The 27,839-nt window shown below is 44.3% G+C and overlaps 1 protein-coding gene across 1 annotated transcript in view; it reads left to right on the top strand.

Moving 5' to 3' along the window:
- GSG1L (GSG1 like) overlaps nt 1-27,839 on the top strand; it is a 495,401-nt gene that overhangs the window by 435,185 nt on the left and 32,377 nt on the right. Inside the window, exon 4 of the mRNA XM_075317877.1 lies at nt 16,702-16,813. Coding sequence (XP_075173992.1) covers nt 16,702-16,813 — 112 coding nt within the window. The remainder of the gene's footprint in view (nt 1-16,701; nt 16,814-27,839) is intronic.

Genomic DNA, 27,839 nt, shown 5'->3' with positions numbered 1-27,839 from the left:
CCGCCCAGAATTGCCCCATTCATTAGATGTGACAGTCCCGGAACTCCACCCCACTCATCCCGAATTGCCCTGGTGCAGTGGCAATTGGGGTAATAATGGGGTTAATCATGGCAGGCATCTCCCCGAGATACCTTCCATGATTAATCTGTAAGTAAAAGTAAATAAACACACACAACGAAAAATCCTTTATTTGGAATAAAGGACATAAAAACACCCTCTTTCACCATTTTATTAAAATCCCCAAATACCCCTCCAGGTCCAACGTAATACACAGAGGTCTCGCGACGCATCCAGCTCTGCTACATGAAGCTGACAGGAGCGTCGTAGAACACGAGCGCTCTGTGTCAGATCCACGGAGCAATGAAGTGAGCCGCACTGTCAGCGGGGACATCACTGAGGTAATGACTGCATGTGCGGTGATGATGGGGGTTGTAGTGCCTGCGTGTGCGGTGATGATGGGGGTTGTAGTGCCTGCGTGTGCGGTGATGATGGGGGTTGTAGTGCCTGCGTGTGTGCGAGGATGAGTGCGGTACTGCCGGTGTTTGCCCATCCATCCGCCCATGCATCCATCCATCCATCCATCCGCCCATCCATCTGCCCATCCATCCATCCATCCGCCCATCCATCCATCCATCCAGCCATCCATCCATCCGCCCATCCATCTGCCCATCCATCCATCCATCCGCCCATCCATCCACCCATCCATCCATCCATCCGCCCATCCATCCATCCGCCCATCCATCCGCCCATCCATCCATCCATCCATCTGCCCATCTACCCATCCATCCATCCGCCCATCCATCCATCCACCCATCCATCCATTCAGTCCATTTGAAAAGAGACGGAAGGCACTCACCAAATATGCGGTAAAAAAGCTGTTTTATTCAACCATCAGGTCAGGGGGAAAGGCTTGGCCTTTCATTGCAATGAGCACCATGGCCAGAATGCAAAAAAATTTACAAGCCATATAATGCGTGTATAAACCTGAAATAGGAAGATTGAGCGGTTAGCTCGCTGAATGGTGCCAGTGTTTCCTCCTTTCACCATCCATCCATCCTTGCAGCTGAACAATCTGCTTCCAAATCTTCCTATGCCTTTCTTTAGAGGCAGTGGCTCAATGGATAGAGATACTGCCTCAGGAGAGTTAGTTCACAAGTTCGAGTCCTGGCCGTCCCGGTAAAGAATTTAATTTATTTTTAATTTTAAATTAAAATTATTATATATTTATAATTTAATTTAATTATGCACTGAGGAGAGGAGCCGGACATCAGCTGTGAGCCGTGTGACACACCTCTAAAATCGGAGCAGTTCACGGAATGAGGCTGCATTGCTCTCTCCTCTCTTTACTCTCTCTTTCCCTCTCCCTCTCTCTTTTTCTCTCTCTCTTTCTCTTTTTCTCTCTCTCTTTTTTTCTCTTTTTTCCCTCTCTCTCTTTTACTCTTTTTTTTCTCTCTTTCTCTCTCTTTCTCTCTCTCTCTTTTTCTCTTTCTCTCTCTCTCTCTTTCTCTCTCTCTCTCTCTTCTGTCTCTCTTCTCTCTCTCTCTCTCTCTCTCTCTCCTCTGTCTCTCTCTCTCCTCTCTCTCTCTTCTCTGTCTCTCCTCTCTCTCTCTCTCTCTCCTCTTTCCTCTTCTCTCTCTCTTCTCTCTCTCCCTCTCTCTCTTCTTTTTTCTCTCTCTCTTTTCTCTTTCTTTTCTCTCTCTTTTCTCTCTCTCAGACCTGGTGATGATCAGCTGATGCGGTCACCTGACGGAATCAGCTGACACTATAAGTCGAGCGGTGAGGCCGGCTTTTTACCGCCCGGCCGGCTAAACTATCAGCTGCTGCTGTCGGACAGGAGTCTGCACAGAAGTGTGTAGTTTTTTTGGGTTTTTTTGCACTGATGCATCAGCTAATTGTATAAGCGGCTTTTATACAATCAGCTGCTGTGTCATGTGATTCAGGCCCTTGAACCTGATACATCATCTGATCGCTTTGCCTACCAGCAAACCGATCAGATGATACTGGATTTTGATTGGACGGCGCAGAACCCTTGACCCAGGATTACTGCGGAGGGGGGTTTATTTCAATAAAGATGGAGTCACTAATTGTGTTGTGTTTTATTTCTAATAAAAATTACAACACACAAAAAAATATTTCTATCTGTACTAGAAATTAATGGTGGCCATGTCTAATATTGGCGTGACACCATGAATTTCGGGCTTAGGGCCAGTTGATAATATGCAGCTAGCCCTAACCCCATTATTACCCAGCGAGCCACCCGTCACCAGGGCAGCTGGAAGAGTTGGATGCAGCGCCAGAAGATGGCGCTTCTATGAAAGCGTCATTTTCTGGGGCGGCTGCGGACTGCAATTCGCAGCAGGGGTGCCCAGAAAGCTTAGGCACCCTGCACTGCGGATTCCAATCTCCAGCTGCCTAGTTGTACCTGGCTGGACACAAAAATTGGGTGAAGCCCACATAATTTTTTTTTTAATTATTTCATGAAATTCATGAAATAATTAAAAAAAAGGGCTTTCCTATATATTTGGTTCCCAGCCGGGTACAAATAGGCAGCTGGGGGTTGGGGCAGCCCGTAGCTGCCTGCTGTACCTGGCTAGCATACAAAAACATAGCGAAGCCCACGTAGTTTTTTGGGGGGGGCAAAAAACTCCTGCATACAGTCCTGGATGGAGTATGCTGAGCCTTGTAGTTCTGCATCTGTTGTCCGCTGTCTGTCTGTATGGTGGAGAGCAGACAGCAGCTGCAGAACTACAAGGCTCAGCATCCTCTATCCAGGACTGTATGCTGGAGGGAGAGGCAGGGGGAACAGAACTACAAGGCTCAGTATGCTCCATTCACTAGTGTATGCAGGAGAGCAGACAGCAGCTGCAGAATGACAAGGCTCAGCATACTCCATCCAGGACTGTATGCAGGAGTTTTTTGCCCCCCAACAAAATTACGTGGGCTTCGCCATATTTTTGTATGCAAAACAGGTACAGGTACAGCAGGCAGCTATGGGCTGCCCCCAACCCCTAGCTGTCTATTTGTACCCGGCTGGGAACCAAAAATATAGGGAAGCCTGTTTTTTTTAATTATTTCACGAATTTCATGAAATAATTAAAAAAAAAAAAAAAGACGTGATCTTCGCCCAATTTTTGTGTCCAGCCAGGTACAACTAGGCAGCTGGGGATTGGAATCCTCAGCACAGGTTGGCCCGATCTTTCTGGGCCCCTCTGCTGCGAATTGCAGTCCTCAGCCGCCCCGGAAAATGTTATTTTCATAGAAGCACCATCATCTGGCGCTGTATCCAACTCTTCCAGCAGTCCTGAAGCCGGGTGGCTTGCTGGGTAATAAGGGTTAATACTAGCTTTGTTTTACTAGCTAGTATTAAGCCAGAGATTCTTAATGTCAGGCAACTTTGACCCGGCCATTAAGAATCTCCAATAAAGGGTTAAAAAAAAGACACCACACAGAGAAAAAATACTTTAATAGAAAAAAATACACAGACACGCTTAGAGACTCCATGTTTATTACTCCCTCTCAACCCTCCACGATCCTGGTCTTCTGTCTTTTTTCTCCTTCAACCCATTCAGCTGTGCTACATCAGACAGCACTGCATGGGAGGAAGACGCTGCTGCTCCCGTGCAGTCTAATCACTCAGTGAGTGAGCAGAGGCTGCGGGTTGTAAGCAGTGACATCACCGCTGCCACCGTTGCTAAAGTAATCTGACAGGCAGGTTACTATAGCAACGGTGCTCCGATCATGTGATTCCCGGTGCCACAATTCACTGGCTGTGCCAGCCAGTCCCTGCATGTGGGCTGACTCTGTAAAGAACGCCGACATGCAGGAACGGGGAAGCCGACAATGTGCCCAAGCATCTCGCCAGTACACGGAGCACCACGTACCGGAGAGATGCACTGACAGGACCTAGCATGACGTCTAGCCATGTGACCAGTCTGTAGCCAATGAGATAATAGACACGTGACTGGTCACATGCTATGACGACGTCACGGAAGGTCTTATCATCAGTGCTGGTTACCGAGAGGACGCAGCAATTATCGGAAGGAAAGGCGGCGGGAGACCGAGTGCAGGACGCATCGCGGGGACATGTAAGTGTAATGGCAATGTTTATTAACTGTAGGTGCATATGTATAATGTGTTGTTATGTGTTTGTGTTTGCCTGCCATTGTTTTGAAAGGGGTTCGAAGGTGTTCGTCGAATGTTCGCCAAACGGAGCCGCCGTTCGACAAACCGAACTCGAACGCTAGGGGGGGTGGCTCAACACTGGGTTTTTCTTCACAATGGAAAGGATTCTGTGATCATCTACCAATGTTATCTTCCATGGACGTCCAGGGCTTTGGAGTTCTCAAACTCACCAGTGCACTCTTCTTTTTTTTTTTCTTTTTTTTTTCTTTTGCAGAATGTACCAAACTGTTGATTTGACTACTCCTAACATCTTTTGACCACAAGTTGTGGGTTCAGACCAACGGCTTCCAAATACAAATACCACCCATGGAATCAGCTCCTGACCCTTTCCCTGCTTAATTGATGATGCATTAATGAGTGAATCGCAAATGCAGAACATTAAAAAACTTGTGTGAGATAATTGTCCGATTAGTTTTGCTCCATTGAAAAACATGCACCTACACAATAAAAAGCTGTAATTACTAAATCCTTACTCGAATTAGAAGGGGAATAACATCAAATTAAAGCCGGGAGTCAGAACTTTAATCATATTGATTATATACTATAACTGTATCTTGAATTAGTTTTTGAAAACAGCTAAAGTGCCAAAACTTGTGTTGTTGTCCAAATATTTCTGGACCTAGCTGTATGTGTGTACCGCCCTGGTGCTCCGTGCTCGTCGGTGGGTGGCTCGAGCTCCTCCCGGACCCGGGGGTCACGTCGCTCTGAAAGGGAGTTGGCGCTACGTGTAGGGATTTCGGTGGGGAAGGTTCACGTCCGAGGCCGTGGCGTTTAAAGGTGTAAGTTTGTGATGCCACCCACGAGTTGTGGTGAATGTGGACACCACCGCTGCCGTTAACCAGGCTCCTGGGGACGGTGTTATGCAGCCTTGTGTTGACCCCTCCATGGGCAGGGGGTGATGGTCCCAGGGCCCGGTGGTTGTGAGGTGTGGGTAAGATGGTGTGGTGCTGTGCGCGGCCCGAAGGCACTTTTGTACTCACTATGACAGATACACCGGAGTCTCTGGTAAACCAAAAAGGATGGTGGTCGGTGCCCGCAGCTGGCTGCACTTTGCCCCTTTCTCAGGTTGGTGGTTTCCACCTTTTTCCTGCACCTCTTTAGTAGAACTTGATTGCCTATGCTTCAGCAATGGTAGTCCGCTCCCCGGCTTGACGTGTGTCGGGGAACACGTTTGCCCGCAGGCGCTGGCCCGTGGGATCTCTCTGCCTGTGCGGTGGCTTTCTATCCCCCTCGGTGGGCTGTTGCCATCTTTCGGGTCTTGGGACAGGAAAGGACCTAAGGTCCAGACCTAAATCAGTGAATTCGACGTGGTCCAGTGGCTTCTGGACCTCATTCTGGGTCTGAGTACCCTTCCTGGTGCTTCAGTTTCCAGTTGATTCCCCGGTTCGGTACCGGCGGGCCACTACCCTGTCCTGGTCCCTTACGGTTCCACCAGCCGTCTTCCCGGCTCCTGCAGGCGGCAACCACCATCTGCCTCCTTACCACGGTACCAGGGCTACAACCCCGGCACCGGTCAGTGTTGTTGCTGCAGACCTGATGCCACAGGCCTGCTGCACTTGAACTCCACTCCACTCCACTGACTAACTCAACTGACTCTCACACACTTCTGACTGTTTGTTTTCCTGTCCTAGGCCCTCTGGACTCCTCGGTGGGTGTGGCCAACCACCTGGCTCCGCCTCCCTGGTGTGACCATTGAACACTGAGAGAGGTGACAAGGGTTTGTAGGTTGACTGCTGTAACCTTATTAGGGGCTGGTGTTTGTGCAGGGGGTCTACCTGTGACTACCTGGCTAGTCCAGGGCGTCACATGTGCATCCCTCCACAGCAGTCATGGTCTCTCATGTGGGTTCTTTTCAAAATTGAAATGCCCAAGCCTTATCTGGAGACACTGTTCTGATACTTGCTATAGCCATATTGTGTTACCTGCTTAAAGGGAACCTGTCGCCAGATTTGGCCACTGTAAGCTGTGGTCACCACCACTGAGCTCTCATATACAGATTTCTAGAATACTATATATAAAAGTCTAGGTCGCTCTGTATAACATAAAAAACACTTTTAGAATACTCACCTAAGGGGTGGTCCGGTCTGATGGGTGTTGCTGCTCTCTGGTCCGGTGCCCCCTCTCTGCTGCGATCTCCATCCTCTTTTTACCCAGCCCAGTATAGATGACGTGTCTTACGTCATCCACACAGGCCGACATTGCAGTCCTGCGTAGGTGCACTTTGAGCTGCCTTGCTGAGGGCAGATCAAAGTACTGTAATGCACAGGCATGAGGAAAGGTTAAAGACCGCTGGTGCATGTGCACTACAGCACTTTGATCTGTCCTGAGCAGGGCAGATTATTATTATTTATTATTATAGCGCCATTAATTCCATGGCACTTTACATGTGAAAGGGGTGTATATAATAGGGACAAGTACAATAATCATAAACAATACAAGATATAGACAGGTACAGGAGGATAGAGGTCCCTGCCCGTGAGGGCTCACAGTCTACAAGGGATAGCTGAGGATATGGTAGGTTAGGGTAGAGTTGATTGTGCGGCGCTGTATCAGACTGAGGGTTACGGCAGGTTGTAGACTTGTCGGAAGAGGTGGGTCTTCAGGTTCCTTTTGAAGTTTGTCAAGGTAGGCGAGAGTCTGATGTGTTGAGGCAGAGCATTCCAGAGTATGGGGGAGGCACAGGAGAAATCTTGGATGTGATGGTGAGAAGAGGAGATGAGAGGGGAGTAGAGAAGCAGGTCTTGTGAGGATCGAAGGTTACGTGCAGGTAAGTACCAGGAGACTAGGTCAGAGATGTAGGGAGGAGACAGGTTGTGGATGGCTTTGTATGTCATGGTTAGTGTTTTGAACTGGAGTCATTGGGCAATGGGAAGCCAGTGAAGGTATTGGCAGAGAGGAGAGGTTGGGGAGTAGCAGGGGGACAGGTGGATGAGCCGGGCAGCATAGTTTAGAATAGATTGTAGGGGTGTGAGACTGTTAGAAGGGAGGCCACAGAGCAGGAGGTTGCAATAATCCAGGCGGGAGATAATAAGGGCATGTACTAGGGTTTTTGCAGCTTCTTGGGAAAGGAATGTACGGGTCCGGGAAATATTTTTGAGTTGGAGGCGGCAGGAGGTGAAGAGGGCTTGGATGTGGGGCTTGAAAGAGAGATCAAGAGTCTAGGATTACTCCCAGGCAGCGAGCACATGGCACTGGGGAAAGTGAGCAGCTATTGATATTGATGGATATGTCAGGTGGGGGGTTGAGTGAGGAGGAGGAAAGACAATGAATTCAGTTTTGTCCATGTTCAGATCAAAGTGCACCTGCACCTGACCTCAATGCTAGCCAGTGTGGATGACGTAGGATGCGTGATGTACACAAGCCTCAGAAGAAGGAGGATAGTGACCACCGCAGAGAGGATGCTCCGGACCAGAGAGCAGCGGCACCCATCGTACTGGACCGCCCCCTAGGTGAGTATAATAAAAGTGTTTTTTACATTATACACAGTGGCCTGGACTCTTATATACAGCATTTTAGAAAGCTGTATATAAGAACCAACTAGTAGTGGCCACAGCTTATAATCACCAAATCTGGTGACAGGTTCCCATTAAGTGGTAGTTGCCTCCTCAAACCAAGTTTGTGTTTCATACCAAGGAAATAAACAACTTTGTCTGGTCATATAAAGACAAGGCTCATAAAGTTAGAAAGGGAAAGCAACCTATTTAGTAAAATCGCTGTAGGGTATCAACAAGACAGTAAATCTGCAGGTTGGAAATTGCCTTCAACTCTTGTTATATTGATTATTAGATAGCAGGGTTTTGAAACTTATTTATGACATACAAAAGGCTAAGACACAATGAAAAACACTGTCATAAGTATGCTTAAAGTTATAGGAGACATGAAAAAATAATTTATAGTGTACATTGCCTGGGATGCCCGTGTTCTGATAGGCATTGAACGTCTAGAAATTATCTAAAGTGATTTAAAAATTTACAGAGTATACAGAGTATAAAACTACAAAAATGTCATGCTCCATGAACACTTTCCTTTTTTTTTACTATTTATTTATAAAGAATAGATGGAAATACAGAAGGGGGGTGAAAACAGGTGCAAGAATGCAGCGGCACAGAGAACGCACACTCAGCAGTGCAGTAAAACAAATTGTTTTTTATTATTTATATACAGTACAGCTTAGAAAATCAAGGTGCTATATCAATAAGATGGCAATTCATAAAATAATGATAATGAAATACAACACAGTTCCTGCAGTCTTTCTTTGCCCTAGCAGTTATTGTCTGTCTCTAATTCATTCCCTAGCACCTTAGACACTTCCTTATAAAATAATAAACCCAGCTAGTCATCGATATCCCTAATTTTCCCTAATACAGATAACCACTGTCCAGCCAAATTCACAATCTGGCATATGAGACATAAACCAATTTACTAAGGGCCCGTTACACAGTACGATATATCGTGCGATATGTCGTCGGGGTCACGGAATTTGTGACGCACATCCGGCATCGTTAGAGATGTCGTACCGTGTGACACCTGTTAACGAGCAAAAATACTCACCTTATCGTTGCTCGTTGATACGTCGTTCATTTCCATAATGTCGTTCCTCCTTCTGCGCGCTGGTTGTTCATCGTTCCCGTGGCAGCACACATCGCTATGTGTGACACCCCAGGAACGACGAACAACAAATTACCTGTGTCCCGCCGGCAATGAGGAGGGAAGGAGGTGGATGGGATGTTCATCTCTGCCCCTCCGCTTCTATTGGGCGGCCGCTGTGTGACGTCGCTGTGACGCCAAACATCCCTCCCCCTTCAGGAAGAGGATGTTCGCCGCCCACAGCGATGTCGTTAGGGAGGTAAGTACATGTGACGGGGGTTTAACGACTTTGTGCAAGACGGGCAATGAATTGCCCGTGACGCACAAACGACGGGGGCGTGTGCGATCGCTCATGCGATCGCACGATAAACCGTTGCGTGTAACGCCGCCCTAACTATGATGGTATTAGACAATGAACAATACTATGAAGGATACACCGGCCCGGCAACCTTCAGAGTCCCAATTGAATTTGTAAGGTCCTTTTCCTGGCCTCTCTACTTTAGTTGCCAACATGAGCCAAACTCTGCACTCCTGCTAGGCTGCACGTCTTGTACTGTAGGATGCTGACAGTTCCTTCTATCACTGACCTGCCACTAAGAGACAGCTCATGTCCCTCTCTGCTCACTTAATCGAGGTTCTGTTCCTGTAACTAGGCTTGTATGTCTACCACTCACACAGTCCAGAATACTTTCCTTTAACCATGGCTCCACGTCTGCCGCTCACACGATTGAGGTTTTGTCCCTTTAACCAGGCCTCTGTTCCTGCCACTCACATGGTTGAGAATCCAATACTTTAACCATGCCTCCATGCCTGCCAATTTCAAGATCAAGATTCTGTTCACTGAACGAGAGCCACCACAATTCATTATTTTCCAGAAAGGCTGTGCACTCCTTAGGTCATCCACTAGTGATGATGGTTATGCATTTCCAACCACACTTACCAAGGATATGGCTGTAAGCTAGTGTAGGTATTATTCCATATGCGACTTGTCAAGAGTCCAGGCGATGACTAAACTCCGGCCCTGACAACTGTGGCTTTTATAATTTCTTGCTACATTATAGTAGATCACATATCCCCCTGTGCATCTAGCTTCTCCTCAGCCCCATTTAACCAATCTTCTGACTTTTGGTTCCTACCTCTACTGTCTCAGAATGCTAGATGACATTATTTCTTGACAAATGTTTTACAGTTGATTCCTGTTGTTTGAGTCACCTCACTTCCTTACAGAGGTGTACCTAGGATACACTTAAAGGAATTTTCCACTACTTTAACATTGATGGCCTGTCCTTAAGAAAGGTCATCATTATTTGATCAGTCATTGTCCAACACCCCACTTCCCAGCCGATCACCTATGCTTGGTGCCTGCGGTGGCAGCAGGCAGCTGGAAGTGCTCAGTTACGGAGCTGCCCTGTCTTCTGATGGATGCATCTTGGTACTGCACAACCCCCACCCATTCAAATCAATAGGAGGCAGATGTGCAGTACCCAGCCATGGCTACTATCAGAAGACGGGGTAGCTGAGCATTTCCAAACACCAACTGCTGCCTCTGGCACAGAGAACGGCTGATCGATAGGGGTGCCTGGTGTTGGAACCCCAGATGATCAGACACAAGGATAGGCCATCAATGTAAAAGTAGCAGACAACCTCTTTAAAGCAAGCAATTAGCATATCTGTTATATAGGTAGAAGTAAATATCACAGATAAAAAAGTTTGACCTCAACAAAAGTGGTATTTGCCTTATAAAATAATTGCAGTTGCATGATGACGTATGAGGGCATTCCAGACTCGGCATCATTTTTAAATACAGAAGTAGAAACAGACAGGATGAGGAGAAAGGAAAGAAAGACAAAGAGGGGATAGTGGAAACAGTAGGGAGTGGTGAATGCATGCAGTTTCAGGGCAAAAGGATGGACTCTAAGGGCGGCTTTGCACGTTGCGACATCGCACATGCGATGTCGGTGGGGTCAAATCGAAAGTGACGCACATCCGGCGTCACTTTCGACATCGTACTGTGTAAATGCTAGATGATACGATGAACGAGCGCAAAAACGTCGTTATCGTATCATCGTTGCATTCACCGACATTTCCATAATGCCGGTGCCGCGACAGGTACGATGTTGTTCCTCGTTCCTGCGGCAGCACACATCGCTGTGTGTGAAGCCGCAGGAGCGAGGAACATCTCCTTACCTGCCGCCGGCGGCTATACGGAAGGAAGGAGGTGAGTGGGATGTTTACATGCTGCTCATCTCCACCCCTACGCCGCTATTGGCCGCCTGCCGTGTGATGTCGCTATGACGCCGCACGACCCTCCCCCTTAGGAAGGAGGCGGGTCGCCGGCCAGAGCGACGGTCACAGGGCAGGTGAGTGCATGTGAAGCTGGCGTAGAGATAATTTTCACTACGCCAGCTATCACAAGATATCGTACCTGCGACGGGGGCGGGGACTATTGCATGCGACATTGCAGCATCGGCTTGCGATGTCGCAACGTGCAAAGCCCGCCTAAGGATAACATGGAAAAAAATCCTTGCAGAAGATTCAAAATCCTCAGGATGGTCAGATAATCCTCAGATTCTTAGATTACCATCCAGTAATGTCATATTTTATAGATTTTTTTATTGATGAATTGGATTGAGGAAAGTGAACATATAAATCCAAAGTTACAATTAAGGGCAGTCAGGTTATTTTTTAGAATCTTCTTGAAACCCTTCCAGAGATCAGAAGATTTCACATGACCAGAATACATCCAATAATACCCCCTCTGCAGCACCACATCTTCAGTAAAGCGGGCTTTACACGCTACGACATCGCTAATGCGGAGTCGTTGGGGTCACGGAATTCGTGACGCACATCCGGCTGCATTAGCGATGCCGTTGCGTGTGACATCGATTAGCGATTTTGCATCGTTGCAAAACAGTGAAAAATCGCTAATCGGCGACACGGGGGTCCATTCCCAATTATCGTTACTTCAGCAGTAACGAGGTTGTTCCTCGTTCCTGCGGCGTCACACATCGCTGCGTGTGACGCCGCAGGAGCGAGGAACGTCTCCCTACCTGCCTCCCGACCGCTATGCGGAAGGAAGGAGGTGGGCGGGATGTTACGTCCCGCTCAGCTCCGCCCCTCCGCTGCGATTGGGCGGCGGTTCAGTGACGTCGCTGTGACGCCGCACGGACCGCCCCCTTAGAAAGGAGGCGGTTCGCCGGTCACAGCGACGTCGCCGGACAGGTAAGTATGTGTGACGGCTCTGGGCGATGTTGTGCGCCACGGGCAGCGATATGCCCGTGTCGCGCAACAGATGGGGGCGGGTACGCACACTAGCGATATCGGGACCGATATCGCAGTGTGTAAAGTAGCCTTAAGATTATATGAACGGAATGAGGCAATATACTGTTTAAGGTACTCTATGCCATCTTGAAATCTGGAACTAGTCGAAGACATATGGATTATTATACATGTTTTTTGTCTCTCTTCCATTGAGAGGTACAAACCCAAGTACTCTTCCCACTGGAGTAGGTACTGTAGCTTCAGTGTTGACTTTATGCTAACAATAACATTTTGAATTATGGCCAAAAAGTTTAACCTTGGTCTCATCAACCATGACACTTTTTCCCCACATGCTTTTGGCAGACTTTGTATAGGTTCGAGCAAAACATAGCCCAAGTTTGATATTTTCCTATGTAAGAAAAGTCTTCCATCTTGCAATGCTACCCCACAGGACAAACATGAATAATATTAATCCTGAATGGTATTTGAAGATGTAAAACAGTTGAAGGGGTTCTGATCTGGAGATACAGTATACGCGCCTCAACCTTGAAATTGCAACATCATGAAGGAAAAAGTTGTGGAGCTATGGAATTCACAGGATGGATAAATATGTTACAGATATGCAAATGATGAAAAAAAGGGAAACAACATTTTCAAAACATCTCTATTTATTCAGTATCAAGCATTTGCACAGCAATATGCTCATTCGTCCACTGACACATGTTATCAATGAGGTTAGTAATGGTTATCTAAGGAAAGTTCTGCCATGTTGAATGCATCTGGGGACACAAACAAGCAAAATCTCCTGATGACAACTCACTTTGAAATTGCCGATCAATGACATCCAAGATGTGTTAGATGCGACAGAAGTCCGAAGACACTGAAAGCTATAGTAGCATATTTAGTCCTCAGCCACTGTTCAAAGTAGCACAAGCTGCATGTGACCTGGCATTGTTGTGTTGGAAAAAAAGCTCTTAGGACACTGTGGAGATATGACCATACCATGGGTTCCATAACTAAATCAATGTAATTCCAAGCTGTCAGTGTACCTGGAATGTAGACCAGGTGGATCTGGCCACTGTAAATTATGATATCCCATAATATAATCCCAGAAGTTGGACTGGTCTGCCTCTTCAATCTACAGTTATTACTGCATCCAAGACAAAAATCATGACTCATCAATAAATAGGATAAACCTCCATTCCAGCCTTCTCTGACATCTTATTCTACACCATGATAGCCTTTGAGCGTGGTGGTGTGGTGCCCCTGAGGCTTAAATTGCCACAGAGGTACTGCATCTCATCCAGAGGTGTAGTATCCCATTCCCGGGTAAGTAGGGGGTCACAAACTGGCATACACAGACACTCTCACTCAGCAACACCCCATCAGACCATGGTAAGGGCCTAGTGACATGTCTGAGGCCAGGCTGCGGGGTGGAGTCTACTTAGTGGGAGCAGCCTGTATAAAGTTATTCAGTCAAATAGGAGCAGTGAAGGAGTCAAGACCTGTGGTCTGGAGCTGCAGCAGCTCGGCCCAGGCACACGACAGAAAGCGTCCTAGAGCCCACGGGAAGCGACCATACTCCCGTGGCCTCGTTCTACATATGACATACTGGAGTGTAGAGACTTGGCCGCAGTAGGGGACCGGCCGCTCAACTTGTGGAGAACTTCACGACTCAGCTAGCTGAGGTTACTTCAAGTGCTGAAGTCAAATCCACACACATTCAGTGAAAAAGTGACCACATAGGGTGAAAGGGATAGAGTTACAAGCCACCCAAGAGGGCCCGTGGATACCGGCTCAGGGCTCTGTGTGTGCAGGCGTGGGACAGGTGGGAAAGATCAGCGCAGGAAGACGACCAGGAAAGAGACACAGAAGGGTGTACTGGGTTGTGTCTCCGAACTATCCATGATCGTCTGGAGCCCATTACAGCAGGACCCGGCACTCCAAAGGCAGCATTTGTCTGGACGTGCTAACCTGGAACTCTGAACTGTGAGTAAAGACCTTGTGATGCAGCCCTGTGTCGTCCGATTATACCCTGCGCCCCGCTATTATAGACTACTACTCCCAACAGCCCTGGGGGCCAGCTCTACCTGTCGAGAGCTATTCCATCTCTGCTGCATGACTACTGACCCCAGGGAGAACCAAACAACAGTGGCCGCACCTATCTTGTCGCATACCACAAGTGGTGTCACGACATTTCCCCTTTAAATATTACCCCACAACCATTATCATCAGCCATTTATTAAAAAGACACTGCCGGGGTCACGGAACCGGGGCCTGTCGCCGTGACATTCTCAGAGCAGAAACAGAGCCGCGGCCCGGTAATGAGTAACCCCCAGGCCCTGGTGAGGCATGTCAGTGGCGTGAGGTAACCAAACTTTCCAAAGTTTTTAAAGTTTCCCATGAACCATTTTTCACCATGACAATACCAGGCCACTGTTGCTGTTACTACTTTGAGCAGACTGTGTTTCCTAATTGTGCTGCCACAGTTTTATCTTCCATCAAATGCATGTTGGATATCATTGTTTGGAAATTGCAAAGGGAGCAGCCAGCAGTGGTCATTGATGATTTGGCACTTAAGTGTAATTAGGTTGGTCGACAAAATCTCAGAAAACTATTGATATCCTCATTAATAGCCTGCCAATGCAGTAAGTGTATTTCTGTGCATGGCACCCTACTGAATATATAGACTTGTGTTTTGAAAATTTAGTTGCCATTTTCTTCATTATTTCCTTATTATTAACATATTTATCAATCCTATGATTTTCCTAATTACACTTTTCCTTCTAAAGGGGGCTTTACACGCAGCGACATCGCTAGCGATGTCGCTGGTGAAAGCACCTGCACCCGTCGGCTGTGTATCACGGGCAAATCGCTGCCCATGGCGCACAACATCGTTAGAACCCATCACACGGACTTACCTGCCTAGTGATGTTGCTGTGGCCGGGGAACCGCCTCCTTTCTAAGGGGGAGGTTCATTCGGCGTCACAGCGGCGTCACCAAGCGGCCGCCCAATAGAAGCGGAAGGGCGGAGGTGAGCGGGCGGAATATCCCGCCCACCTCCTTCCTTCCTCATTGCCGGCGGCCGCAGGTAAGGTGTTGTTCCTCGTTCCTGCGGTGTCACAAGTAGCGATGTGTGCTGCCGCAGGAACAACGAACAACCTGCGTCCTCAACAACCAACGATTTTTGAAAATGAATGACGTGTCAACGATGGGCAATTTGGTTAGTATTTTCCATCGTTAACGGACGCTCGTTGGTGTCACACGCAACGATGTTGCTAACGATGCCGGATGTGCGTCATGGAAACCGTGACCCCGGTGATATATCATTAGATACGTCGTTGCATGTAAAGCGGCCTTTACTGTTGAAGTTTCAGTGAGGAATTTTAAACATGAAGTTGATTTTAAATATCTGGCATCTACCAAACCATGCAACTCTTTTGTTACTCCATGTCACAGTTCTTTTTGGATTTCTTGGACTTGACCTGTAGGCGCTGCTTTACTTTAAAAGGCTTTCGTGACGAGAAGGTAGTTGTCACAAAAAGAATGTATTCTTATAACAGATTAGAAAGCAAAGTGAATGGAAAATCTGCCCACCCATCCTCCTTCCATGCTGTATGGTTTATTACATTTTTCCAGCTTGTATGGAGTATGATTATATATCATTAAACTAAAGGGTGTTGCCCAATTTAGAAGAAAGGAATGGATGACTGTAAAATAAATAAAAACAACTGTATACTCCTCTTCTAGTGCCGTTGAAGACTTAGTGATCCTGAGGTCTGCACCGACTGTGGAAAACTCTACCTGTTCCATTCAGAAGTGACATAACCACTGCAGCCTGGGATTGACTGCAGCGGTCAGCTGACTAAAAGTGCATACTCTTAAAAAATATATATATTATTATTATTTTCTGCATTTGACAACCCCTTCAAGGAATAGCTATTTGTTAATTCAAAGTAAATATAATGTAGGACATCGCTGATTATTGAGTTGAAGAACCATTGAGGACTCTTTTTTTTTTTACTACCAAAGATATCACGTCTTGCTCCTCTTACATAAAAACTACGCACACAATAAATTGCAGTCTTGATAGTAGCATCCTATTTGCTAAATCAGGTTGCAAAAACTAAAATATCTCATTGGTTATTATAGGCAGTACTGGCACTGGAGGTCCAGCAGGTGGGAATACGATGAAAAACAAGAACAAGTTAATCATGGCCTTCATCACAGGCATAATCATGAGCATTCTGAAAACCTACAAAAGAGGAGCTCATTCAATTCAGATGTTATTCTCACAAAAAAAAATGGAACATTTAATTAACAGGGGTCTTTACTGGAACAACTCCATTTCACAGGACAGCTTACACCTTGTTGGACTAGGATCCACTGCAGCTGTTGTATAGATGAAATGAGAGCTATCGAACCTCACATTTCCTGTTCTCTGTTCTGCTTTAAACATGTTCTATTTGTCCATCACTTTTCATAGTAAATATGTTCCTAATATGCTTTTATTTAAGGTTATTACTTAAAAAAAATAAATTAAAAAAAAAAATATAAATTTTTATTTTTTTTTTATTCTTTTTTTGTGAATTGAAGAACAATTTTGCCTAATGATCATAGTTATTTCTCTGCAGATAGTGTATAATATTTGTTTATTTTTCTCACTTAAAGGTCTTCTTGGTATGGTGGCTCACATGATGTACACTCAAGTCCTTCAGGTTACAGTGAGTTTAGGGCCTGAAGACTGGAGGCCTCATTCTTGGGATTATGGGTGGTCTTTTTGGTAGGTATCATTTCGAACTGATAAATACCATTTGTAAGATATTGAACTGTACCTTTGTGACACAACATTGCCATACACCTGGAAGCAGTAAAGAATAGATACAATGGATTTCATATATTGCTAGTTTTACAAAATCCATCACAATCTTACTAGCTAAACTAAGTGAAGTTTTTTATTTACTAAAAAATGCCCCATTACAAAAAAAATGTAGAAATAAGCATTACTGACACTGACCTATTAATTTCTCTGGAGCTCTGGTGGTCTCTTCTGCTATCAGAGGTGAAGACGTCCCATACATCAGTCACCTGACCAGTGTAGCCAATCACTGATCTCAGAAGTCACATGTACATACTTGAGACTTCACTGTTGAGACCAGTAATTGACTGCAGTGGACTGATGACTGGAAGATGAGACATATTCACTTTCATATTGGGTGGCTAAGACAATGACTTCTGAGAGATTCAAGGGATAAGCAATGCTTATTTCTTTACTCTATACTATTTTGTACCCTCAGAAAGATTTTTATAAAATCATGGAATAGACCATTTAAGCCACCCCAAACAGGATACATTTCTGGAACTTCCTAATTATAAGAAGCTTAGCCAAAAAAAAGACTTCTCGCAAAATGTTTTTTGTCACAGAGGCAGAAAATAAAAACCACTGGTAACTTTCCAAATACATTAGTGGCACAGATTAGTTTTTGCTTTCCTCAGTTGCAAGTACATTTTCAATCCACTATTTCTTTACTCATTGACATAACAAATCCAAAGAGATGAAAAAAAAAATTAGATTCAGTTATGTTACACCTTTCACAACCATAAGGGCAGAAAATATATTTGGATAATCAAAAGTTTTATATCGTCTGCACACTAACGTAAATTATATAATTTTATTAGCAAAATTAGGTTAAGAACCTTAACCCCTTCACAACCTTTGACATACTGGTACGTCCAAGGTTGTGTCCCTCCTTTTGATGTGAGCTTGTGTGGCGCTCCAGGATCTGGTTCTCACAACAGCATTGCCTCTCCAAAGGGTTAATGCTGAGCCTGGAGGTAATTGGGAAGTCTATTGGCCAGTAAGTACCAACATCCAACACCGTTCCTCTCTCAGGCCAGCAGAGGGAGCTCTAAACCTGGAGTTCCAGGGAGCACTTCCTTAAGCCTGACCTGGGGGAGGAGTTAGTTAGTCTGTTAGGGAAGTTCAAGGAGAGAGGAGCTAAGCAGTGAGTAGTGCGGTCTTGTGAGCTGGGGTTTGGAGCTAGGCTAGCTCAACCCAGAAAAACAGGAGCCGTAGAGAGGCAAAGAGAAGATCCTAGGGGAGAACTGTCAGAACCTGTTCGCCTCAGAGGAATATTCTGAAACTTAGACATCGGAGTCTGTGATTGCCAGGGTGTAAAACCCTTACCTTGTAGCCGAATCTGAAGGGCAGGAGGACTGTAGGTCTCCTGGCCCCCAGAACAATCCGAAGGTACAGCTGCATTACCAGGGCCTGGTGTGGACCCCAGCAGGGATGCATCAGAGAGGGCCTGCGCAGCCTACACTAGGTGAAAGGGACGAACCACCGGTCCCAGCAGCAAGAGGGCCATTGCTAAACCCAAAGTGCAGGGTCCTGCAGAAGCAAAAGGGAGAACAGGGAGTAGGCCTCAATACTCGACTGGCCAAGGAGATCACCCCAGTTACTTCCAGGCCGGCCGGATCCCCTTTCACCACCTGTGACGGTCTCCCAGGACTGAATTGTTGCACAGTAAAAAGAAAAGAAGGTAAAGAGACTGTTGTTTGTGTCGGTTCTTTTCACTGTCCTGATTAGCCCTGCACCCTTTCCAAGCACCAACGGTTGCCCCGGGGTACCGCTCCACCTGTGGGGAGCAGAACCATCCCAGCTGCTAGTCCATCAGACCCGGAGGTCCCATCCAGCAGCGGAGACTCCATAGCCGCATTCCACAGGTGGCGTCACAAATAACCTACAAACTCTATTATTGATTACCATCCCCACCACTGCCATATTAGTTGACCCCGCCAGGGTCACGGAGTCGGGCCCCACCACCACTGACTACCTCCCGGACCAGTCCGGCCCAGCACCGGGTGTCCCAAATCCCTGGGGTGGGCGAGTCACTTGCATGCTGAGCCCGCAGCTTTCCCTGCACATCTCAGCTGATCTAATCTGATTGTAGATCTGCCAACTGCTTTTAACTAGTTAAATCTTGCTGTCAACCTCTGACAGCGGGATTAAACATACGCCGACGAGGAGCATGCCATTCACCGCTCCCATCAGCGGTCCTGTGACATGATCATGGGACGCTGATGGGTTGTCATGACAGCCAGGGGTAAGATGATGAATTCTGTGTATGTCATGCAAAACTTCCTGTGAACACTGGCTGTGAGCCAGCATTCATAGGAACTCATTACTTTTGCTGATTCTGAAGCACCACTCTGTACAGCAGAGTAATCAGAAGATTGCAGCTTCAAGATCCCTAAGGGGATTACTAAAAACAATGAAAAGTAAAAAAAAAATGTAAAAATATACGGAAAAAAAAAAGTTCAAATCACCCCCCTTTTCCCCCTTTAAAAATAAAACAAAAAAAAATACAACAAAACATATTTGGTATCGCTGCAATCAGAAATGTATGATATATTAAAATATAAAACAACAATAATATATGAAAACTACTGCACTCACTAGATGGGTGTGGAGTTCGGGAAAAGTGGTTATACCTGAGTAGAGATGTGTGGATGTAGAGAGAAATGAAACACCTGAGAATTAATAATGATAAAAATATAAATATGTATTTTATTAAGTATTACATTTATTTAGTACTTTATAAAATAGAGTTTCCTATTTATGATTGTACCCATGGTTGAAATTCATCATTATTCATGTTGTGCCAAAAGGCGTTTCACATCGCCTGCCCTCGCACCACGAGCACCCTTATCATTTCCATGAATTTTGAGGTCATAACAATTGCAGTCATGGCATAATTTAAAGTCTTTTGGTAATGTTTTCAAAATGCCAAATATATGGTTTGTGTGGATTTATCCTACTGACAGATTTCTTTTAAACACTGTAGGTTGTATAGAATGTTTTTGTATTTTATTTGAAAATTTTCTTGAATTCTGTTTTTCCGATGTTTGATTGACTTAAATGTTATTGTAGATATATCAAAATCATGAATAGGTTTATACAACACCTATGTGTTTCCTTTGTGAAAAGTATTGAAAATCAAAAACTCCAAGAGTCAAAAGTCAAAAGGGTCCACTTCAAAACTCCTATTAAATGAAGAATGTGTGTAGCAGTTAAGGATACCTAAAGAAACTGGTTGCAGATAAAGAAAATTCCCTGTCAGACTCTCAAAGAACCATACAATTCCTCAGAAAAAAATTGAGATACGTATAACAAACCTTCTTCATGCTGAAAGTTAAAGCATCTATGATGCCCAACTGGAGAAGTTAAAGTTGTTCTGCAATGGAGGAAACTCTTACAAAATGATCAATCAAGGAAATTTCTTTTTCTTAATGTCATAGAGAAAATTGTGGATATAGTTTCTATCTACACATTAAACTGCTTAGATTCCAAGACGTAAAAGAAACGGTGAGGGTACGTGCACACAAACTATTTTGTTGAGTCTTTTGGAATGGATCTGCTCCATAAGATACCTGAACAATCAATAAAAAAATGCTCGGAAGACTCTTCCTATTCATTTCTATTGTAAAATGACTTGTTGTTCATATGTTCAATCCTTTGAGCATTTTTCTTCCGCTTCTGGTTTTGAAGAATGCTTGAAGGGAGGAACGAAATTGCATTTCCCTTCTTTGAAGCATCTTCTGATTGAAAACCCTCCAAACTAGGCACTGTCAAATTGATTGGGCTGGAAATATTGCTTTAGGAAATAAACACTCCAAAATTATTGAAAAACTGTTCAAAACCACATATACCGTATTTCAAAAATATTCTCTTTCACTTTTTAATATTCAATATATTCTATAGAGAGAAGCGGGCAAGAATCTAGGCAGCACGTGATCACAAGTACTGAAATTACATACTGGCAGTCACGTGACCGCCCACTCAGTCTAGCAATAGATGGGAATCTCAAAAGTATGTGTGACAAGTAGGAGCTGTACTGGTGATCTAACATCATCCAGCAACTGTGGCGTTAAGGCTGCTAGAGGAGACATGAAGTGTTCAGCAGTGATTCAGGGGATCTTGGGAAGTGGATAGTGTGTCTTCTCTGCCTGGGAAGAAGCAGTACCAGAAAAAGACTGCTGTGTGTCCTGAACTGTGTCAAGCTACAGAGGCCAGCCAGTCCAGGTTAAGTGAATGCCAGTAGGGTAGAATAGCTCAGGAGCAACCCCTGATGTGCAGTAGTAGTACCATCTAACACTACCTTAAGCTGTGGTAGATGGTACTTGCTGGACATATTATATGAACTCATGTATGAAAGATGCGTGTTAAAGGGAACCTGTCACCAGATTTGGGGCCTATAAGCTGCGGCCACCACCAGTGGGCTCTTATATACAGCATTCTAACATGCTGTATATAAGAGCCCAGGTCACTGTGTAGAACATAAAAAAACACTTTTTAATACTCACCTAGGAGGTCGCTCCAGTGCAGACTGGTCGAATGGGTGTCTCCGTTCTCCGGGACTGGCACCTCCTCTTTTGGCCATCTTTGTTCTCCTTCTTTTGAAGCTGGAGTGCATGACGCGTCCTACTTATAGGCCCCAAATCTGGTGACAGGTTCCCTTTAAGGACGCTCTATTTAATCCTTCCAAATCCAAAGAAGTCGTGTTTACTTTGCCCACTCTCCCTATACCGAGAGGCAACCAAGCAGCAAATGCTTGAAGCACATTGTGAGGAATTGCCAATCTTCAGTCAGACTGACTGTAGAAATCTTCCTGAAATCTGAAAACCCCTTTAGTAAATCATTTTTACCATATGTATACTTTACTTTTGCTTAATTTTTAAAATGTCTTTTATTTTGTTAGGATTTTAGGATAGACATATTGATGGGTGGACTGTAAAAGTCTGGATCCGCATGGGTTCAAAAGTACCTGAGCTACGGCCCTGGGCCAAGAGTTCTCAGGGAGCTCCAAGTAACGATCCGGATCCGCCAACTTGGGTAATTAAAAAATATAAAGCAAAAATAATGAAAACAAGGGAAAAGCAGGAGCATTATACTTACTTGCTGTAACACTGCTTCCGGGGCTGTTTATACTACTTCCAGGGCTGCTCATTATCTTTCATACATAGACACCACGTCCCCCGCCCACCAGCAGTCCAGCATCTCTGATTGGCTGCAGTCAGATGCATCCCCACCCTGTATGACAGCGTGTCTCACTGCTTGCAATCGCAGGCACTGTGTGCGTATCTATCGTGCTGTAAAATTAAATTAATTAATTAAAAAATTGATGTAGGGTCCCCCCATATTATGATACCCAGCACAGATAAAACATGTGGCTTCAGGATGCAGCCCCCCGACCATGTACTTATTTTGTCTGTTTTTCAAAATATGAAGAACCGAATGCACCTTTTTTTATTATTTAAATAAAAAATTTAAGTTGTCATACGCGTTTTCTGCCAGAAGATGCAGATCTATGAACTCAGTCACCTCACTACTGGTGAGGTCGCTGAGTATAATGAGGTCAAGTTACCTGCCGTCACAGGTGAAGGACCATGGGAACCTCCAGCTATGACCACAAATAAGCTGAATGATTACCTGAGTGAGCCCACAGCGTGTGCTCATGTTCTGTGCCCACACGCTGGGCCTTCAGTATGCAGCAGAGCTGGAATTTTCATGGGACCTCAAGTGGATTATGTCAGACCTGGGTGTTTTGGGGGTTAATAAAGGGAAGAAAGAGGATGTTTTTTAGATTTTATTTGAAATAAAGGATTTTTTGGTGTTTTTGCTAATTTCTTTTCACTGACAGATTAGTAATGAGGGTCTCATAGACACCTCCCATTACTAATTTAGGGCTTAGTGGCAGCTGTGAGTTGTCTTTAAACCCTTATCACCCCGATTGCTATCGCACCAGGGCAATTGGCATGAGCCAGGTAAAGTGCTGGGATTGTCACATCTAATGGATGCAAGAATCCTTGGAGGCTGCAGGCTGCTATTTTAGGCTGGGGGCCCAATAACCATGGGCTTCCCCAACCTAAGAATACCAGCCCCCAGCTGCTGGCTTTGTCATGGCTAGTTATCAAAATTGGGGGGGACCGCACGCCGATTTTTTAAAAATAATTTATTTAAACAATTTTTAAAAAGCCACATGCATCCTTCTTATTTTGATACTCAGCCAAGATAAGAACATGGCTGGTGGTTGAAGCCTGTAGCCGTATGCTTCAGCTGTGCTATGTTTAATATGGGGACACCATATGCCAATTTTTTTATTTATTTTTAGACTATAAGTATGCACACAACATTTGTGATTTGTTGCAGTCAGACACACAGTCATGCAGGGTAGGGGTGCATCTAACTGCAACCAATCAAAGACGCTGGGACTACTGGTGGGCTAGGGAAGCAGTGCCTATGCATGAGGTTAATGAGCGGCCCCAGAAGTAATGTTACAGCTACGCGGGAGACTGGTAAGTATAGCTCTAATCCCCCTATCCCTTCTACCACCATTTTAAAGCCCTGTATTCTTGTCCCCAAGACTCATATGGGGACCAGCGTCTGGGCACATATCCGGGATCATTTCTGTGCAAGAATCGGGATGGCTTTTTAAATTCTGTTGGACCGCTGGTATCTGCGGGTCCGCACATCACTAGTTAGAAGGCTTAAAAGATTAGCAGTCTTTCTTTCTTACCATACATGTGATATTAATTATTATTATTATTATTGCTTTGTTTAGGCACACAGCAGGGCTTGTAAGGTAAGAAGTGATATTTGGACTTTGGGCTGCAATTTTGGCTCAAATAGTTTGTGGGGAACATTTGCAGAGACCCTAAAGCACCAGTACAGCAAAATCACCCTTCCATCCTTCCCCACTATCACCCCCGTGCACACAAAAATGGAATGACCATTTTAAAAATTATAACTTTTAAGGATTGATCCAAGGGTTACAGGAAAAATATATCTGTGTACCATCTTAGCTAGTAAATAAAAAAAATATTCAAAATTGAGAGTCCTTGAGTAGTTTGGAAAGCCTGTTATTTGTTATAATTTCAATTAGCCATTAAAAGGTGCCATCCACTGAGAACTCTCAATTTCCAATATTTTTCTAAGGGTGCAGTGAACATGTTTACACCATGGGTATTTTTTAATGATTTCTTTATAATTGGGCTGTGTAAAACTGAAAAATTTAATTTGCTATAAAAAAAAAGTGGATTTAGCTCAAAATGTTCCATTTCTACCATGACTAATATTACTACTATTTTGAGCTGCAAAATGTTTTTTGATCGCTTTCATTTAATATTTTTAGTAGACAGAATGAACAAATAAGCAGAAATTAAAAATCATGGTTTGGGGAGTTTTAATACCATTCACCATCTGATATATTTGATAAAACAACTTAATTAGGTTTTTTCTAGGGAGGTTTGCAATTATTAAACAAAAAAACTTTTTTTTACAAAAAAGTAATTGTTTTTCCATCATCATATTCTGAGAGCTATAACTTTCTTCTTTTTCTGACAACATAGTTGCATAAAGGGGTTGTGTTGTCAAGATTGTCATAAACATCAGCAGTCACTATACTGTATGTGACTATAGAATTATGAATCCTTACATTGTATAGAGCACACACTTTCAGCGCACAAGCTCTAAAACTGATATATTATTAATTTCCGCATACAGTGAAAACCGTAAAAAAATAAAAACCAAAAACATGACAAAAATGCTGTTTTTTCATAATACAACCACACACAAAAAATATGGAATAAGAAGCGAATAAAAAGAAAAAAGAATTATGTAAAAATAGGGGCATCACTCAAAATGGCAAATTATTTTGCAAACAAACATTTCTCAAAGGGGTTCACAGGATTCTAGAGTGCCGGTGTGTAGCGGACAGTCACATGACCATAAATATACACGATGCATACTCCCGGGCACATTCCAACTAGATGTGTATAACCTCATTCAATGGAAGTGAATTGACGAGGTCGTCCATGTCTAGTCTGAATGTACCCGAAAGTATACATATCGTATACTTGCAGTCACATGATGGCCCAGTCTCACTGACGACACTGTAGAATCCTCAAAGTAAATACTTTGAGGATTCACAATCTGCAATCACATAGAGCAATTGAAGACTTTTGTGCCAAACCAGGACAACCCCTTAAGGGCCTCTTGTTTGCAAGATGAGATGACATTTTCAGTGATACCACTTTTTTCACATAAACTTTTTAATTGTCTCTTATTCAATTTTTTTTCTGAAAATATAACAGCTATAGAAGATAGATATATATATATATATATATATATATATATATATATACACATACATACATACATACATACATACATACATACATACATACACATATATATATATATATATATATATATATATATATATATATATATATATATATATATATAAGTAAATATATATATGCTGCTCCAAACATGGCAAAAGTAATTATGTGTTGTTTTTTTTCTATTTATTTTCATTATTTATCTTGTTGTTTACTTGTTGTATTTATTATGGTAAAATCTTTTTATGCATTTTTCTTCATGATTTAACTTTTCTGACCATTTTAATTAAATATCAATTTTCTTTACTTTTTTACTTTAGCCCATTATGGGACTTGAAAAGTTCACACTTTAATTACTGGTCAAGCATATAGCAATATGTACAATTCCTTAAAAAAATATTTATCCCCCTTTAACTTCTACATTTTTTGGGGGCGATTTTATGTGCTATACCAACACAAGGTAGCAAATATTTGTAAAATGTAAAGGAAATGATACCTGATTTTCTAAATAATTTAAAAATATAAATTTGAAAATTGTGATGTGCATTTATATTCAGCTCCCTGAGTCAATACTTTGTAGGACCACCTTTTTCTGTAAGTCTTTTGGGGTATGTCTCTACCAGTTTTGCACATCTAGAGGCTGAAATTTTTGCCTGTTCTTTGCAAAATAGGTCTATCTCAGTGAGATTAGATGGAGAGTGTCTGTAAGTAGCAATTTTCAAATCTTGCCACAGATTGTCAATAGGATTTAGGTTTGGACTGTGACTGGGCTGGTCAAACGCTATACCTCCCATATTTTGAAAACAGAAAGAGGAACAAATTATGCAAATTTTGACCACACCCCTAGCCACATCCCATTCTACATCCATTTGTCAGTGATGGACATTCAGCCAATGCCAAGGACTGTTCATTCATTCATTCATAGTCGTAGTAGCCAGTACTTGCTCATCATTGTGTGGCTTCACTATGTGACATGCTGCTTTTTTGCATCTGTAAGGCCATGTTCACACATTGCATAAAAACTGTGTTTTTTGTTTTCTGCTGCAGTTAGCACCAAACTACCCAATAACAATATTCTCTGGTTATTGCATTTTTGCTGTATTTTTTTATGCCTTTTCTCCATTATTTCATGTGGTTTTGGTGCAGATGTGTTTTTAAGTGGTTTTATAGTACAGAAAAGCTTTGATTCCGCACTTATAAAAGTAACTGCAGTTTTTACATGCACTTTATTAACTTCCATATAGAAGCCTCTAGAGACAAAAAAAGCAACAAAACAGCAGAGTTCTGAGACGCCTTTGGACAGGTAAACACAGCAGAATTTCTGTGCGACAAATGCAGCAGAAAAATTGCAATGTTTACACTATATGTGAACATGGACTAAATGGCCAAGAAAAGTGGATGTAATTTCATGAACTCTCTACCCGCTGTGCGTCCAAAGACGTCACTGAACTCTACGCTTTTGGTGAATATTTTTCTCTATAGGCTTCTATATGGACCTGAAAAAATGCACGCAAACAAAGCAGTTGCATTCTTAAATGCAGAGTCAAAGCTTTTAGGGCTCATGCGTACGTAACTGCTGCATATTCTGCAGCGATTTGACAGCACATGTGCGCGTCAAATCACTGCAGAAACACTGCATAATGGATGCAGTTTTTCTGTACAAAAAAAGCCGATTGCATGCGCTCTGGCTGCTGCCCCCACCATAGACCGAATGGGAGCTGCATCCATAGCGCACAGAATAATTGACATGCTGCTTTTTTGAGCGCACGGATTTGTGTCAAAAATTTAGCACCCAAATCGCTGCGTTCATAAAAGCATCGTGCGCACGTCTCATGTACAATCTACATAGATTGTGCTGGGGACGCAGGACGCATACATTTACGCTGCAGTGCAATACACAGCGTAAATGCATGTGTTAGGGCCAGGTGGACGGGCAGACCCAGGAGGTGGATCCACTGGGCCGAACTCCTTGATGATGGTAAGGGGTCCGGTAGCTGGAGCACTACAGGTAGCGGAACAGTCCGTGCACAAGAGTATAATGGAGAAGTCCCTGGGACCACGGAGTCACTGATGGTAGTCCGGGTGACAAAGCTCAGGTTCGGAAGCCGAGATGATGTCAGGCGGAGTCCGGAACCGTTGGAGCGAGATGACAGGTCACCACAGGGATCAGAGATGGTACGGACTGTCAGGATGGCAGATAGGCAGCGTTCGGGGTGCGGGATTCGGCAGGACCGGATGGCAAGGCAGGATCGGCTCTAGAAGAGAGAGAGGTGAGTATCTCACAGGAACACAAGGAGACCTGACTCCTAGCTTGGGAAACACGAAGAACAGGCCCCGCCCACTTGGACACTAAACCCCTTTATACCCTGTACCTGTGTGCTTCATTTCCTGTCAGTGGACGCTGGCCCTTTAAGAAAGGGTCAATGACCGCGCGCGCATTCTAATGCGCATGCGCACGGCCCGGGTGCCAGAAGCCAGAGCAGGAAGCTGTGAGGAGGAAGCAGCAGAGCCGGGCTGGGGCTGAGAAGCCGACGGGCGCCGGGAGCGGGGACCAGGACGCCTGGGAAGCGCAGGCAATGGAGGCTGGAGAGCGGGGAGCCGCGGAGACCGGACCGAAGAACCGG

Source organism: Anomaloglossus baeobatrachus, chromosome 7 (assembly GCF_048569485.1).
Source record: "Anomaloglossus baeobatrachus isolate aAnoBae1 chromosome 7, aAnoBae1.hap1, whole genome shotgun sequence".
Taxonomy (NCBI): Eukaryota; Metazoa; Chordata; class Amphibia; order Anura; family Aromobatidae; genus Anomaloglossus; species Anomaloglossus baeobatrachus.
Note: the sequence above shows the minus strand (reverse complement) of the source record. Positions and strands in the feature narration are given on the sequence as shown.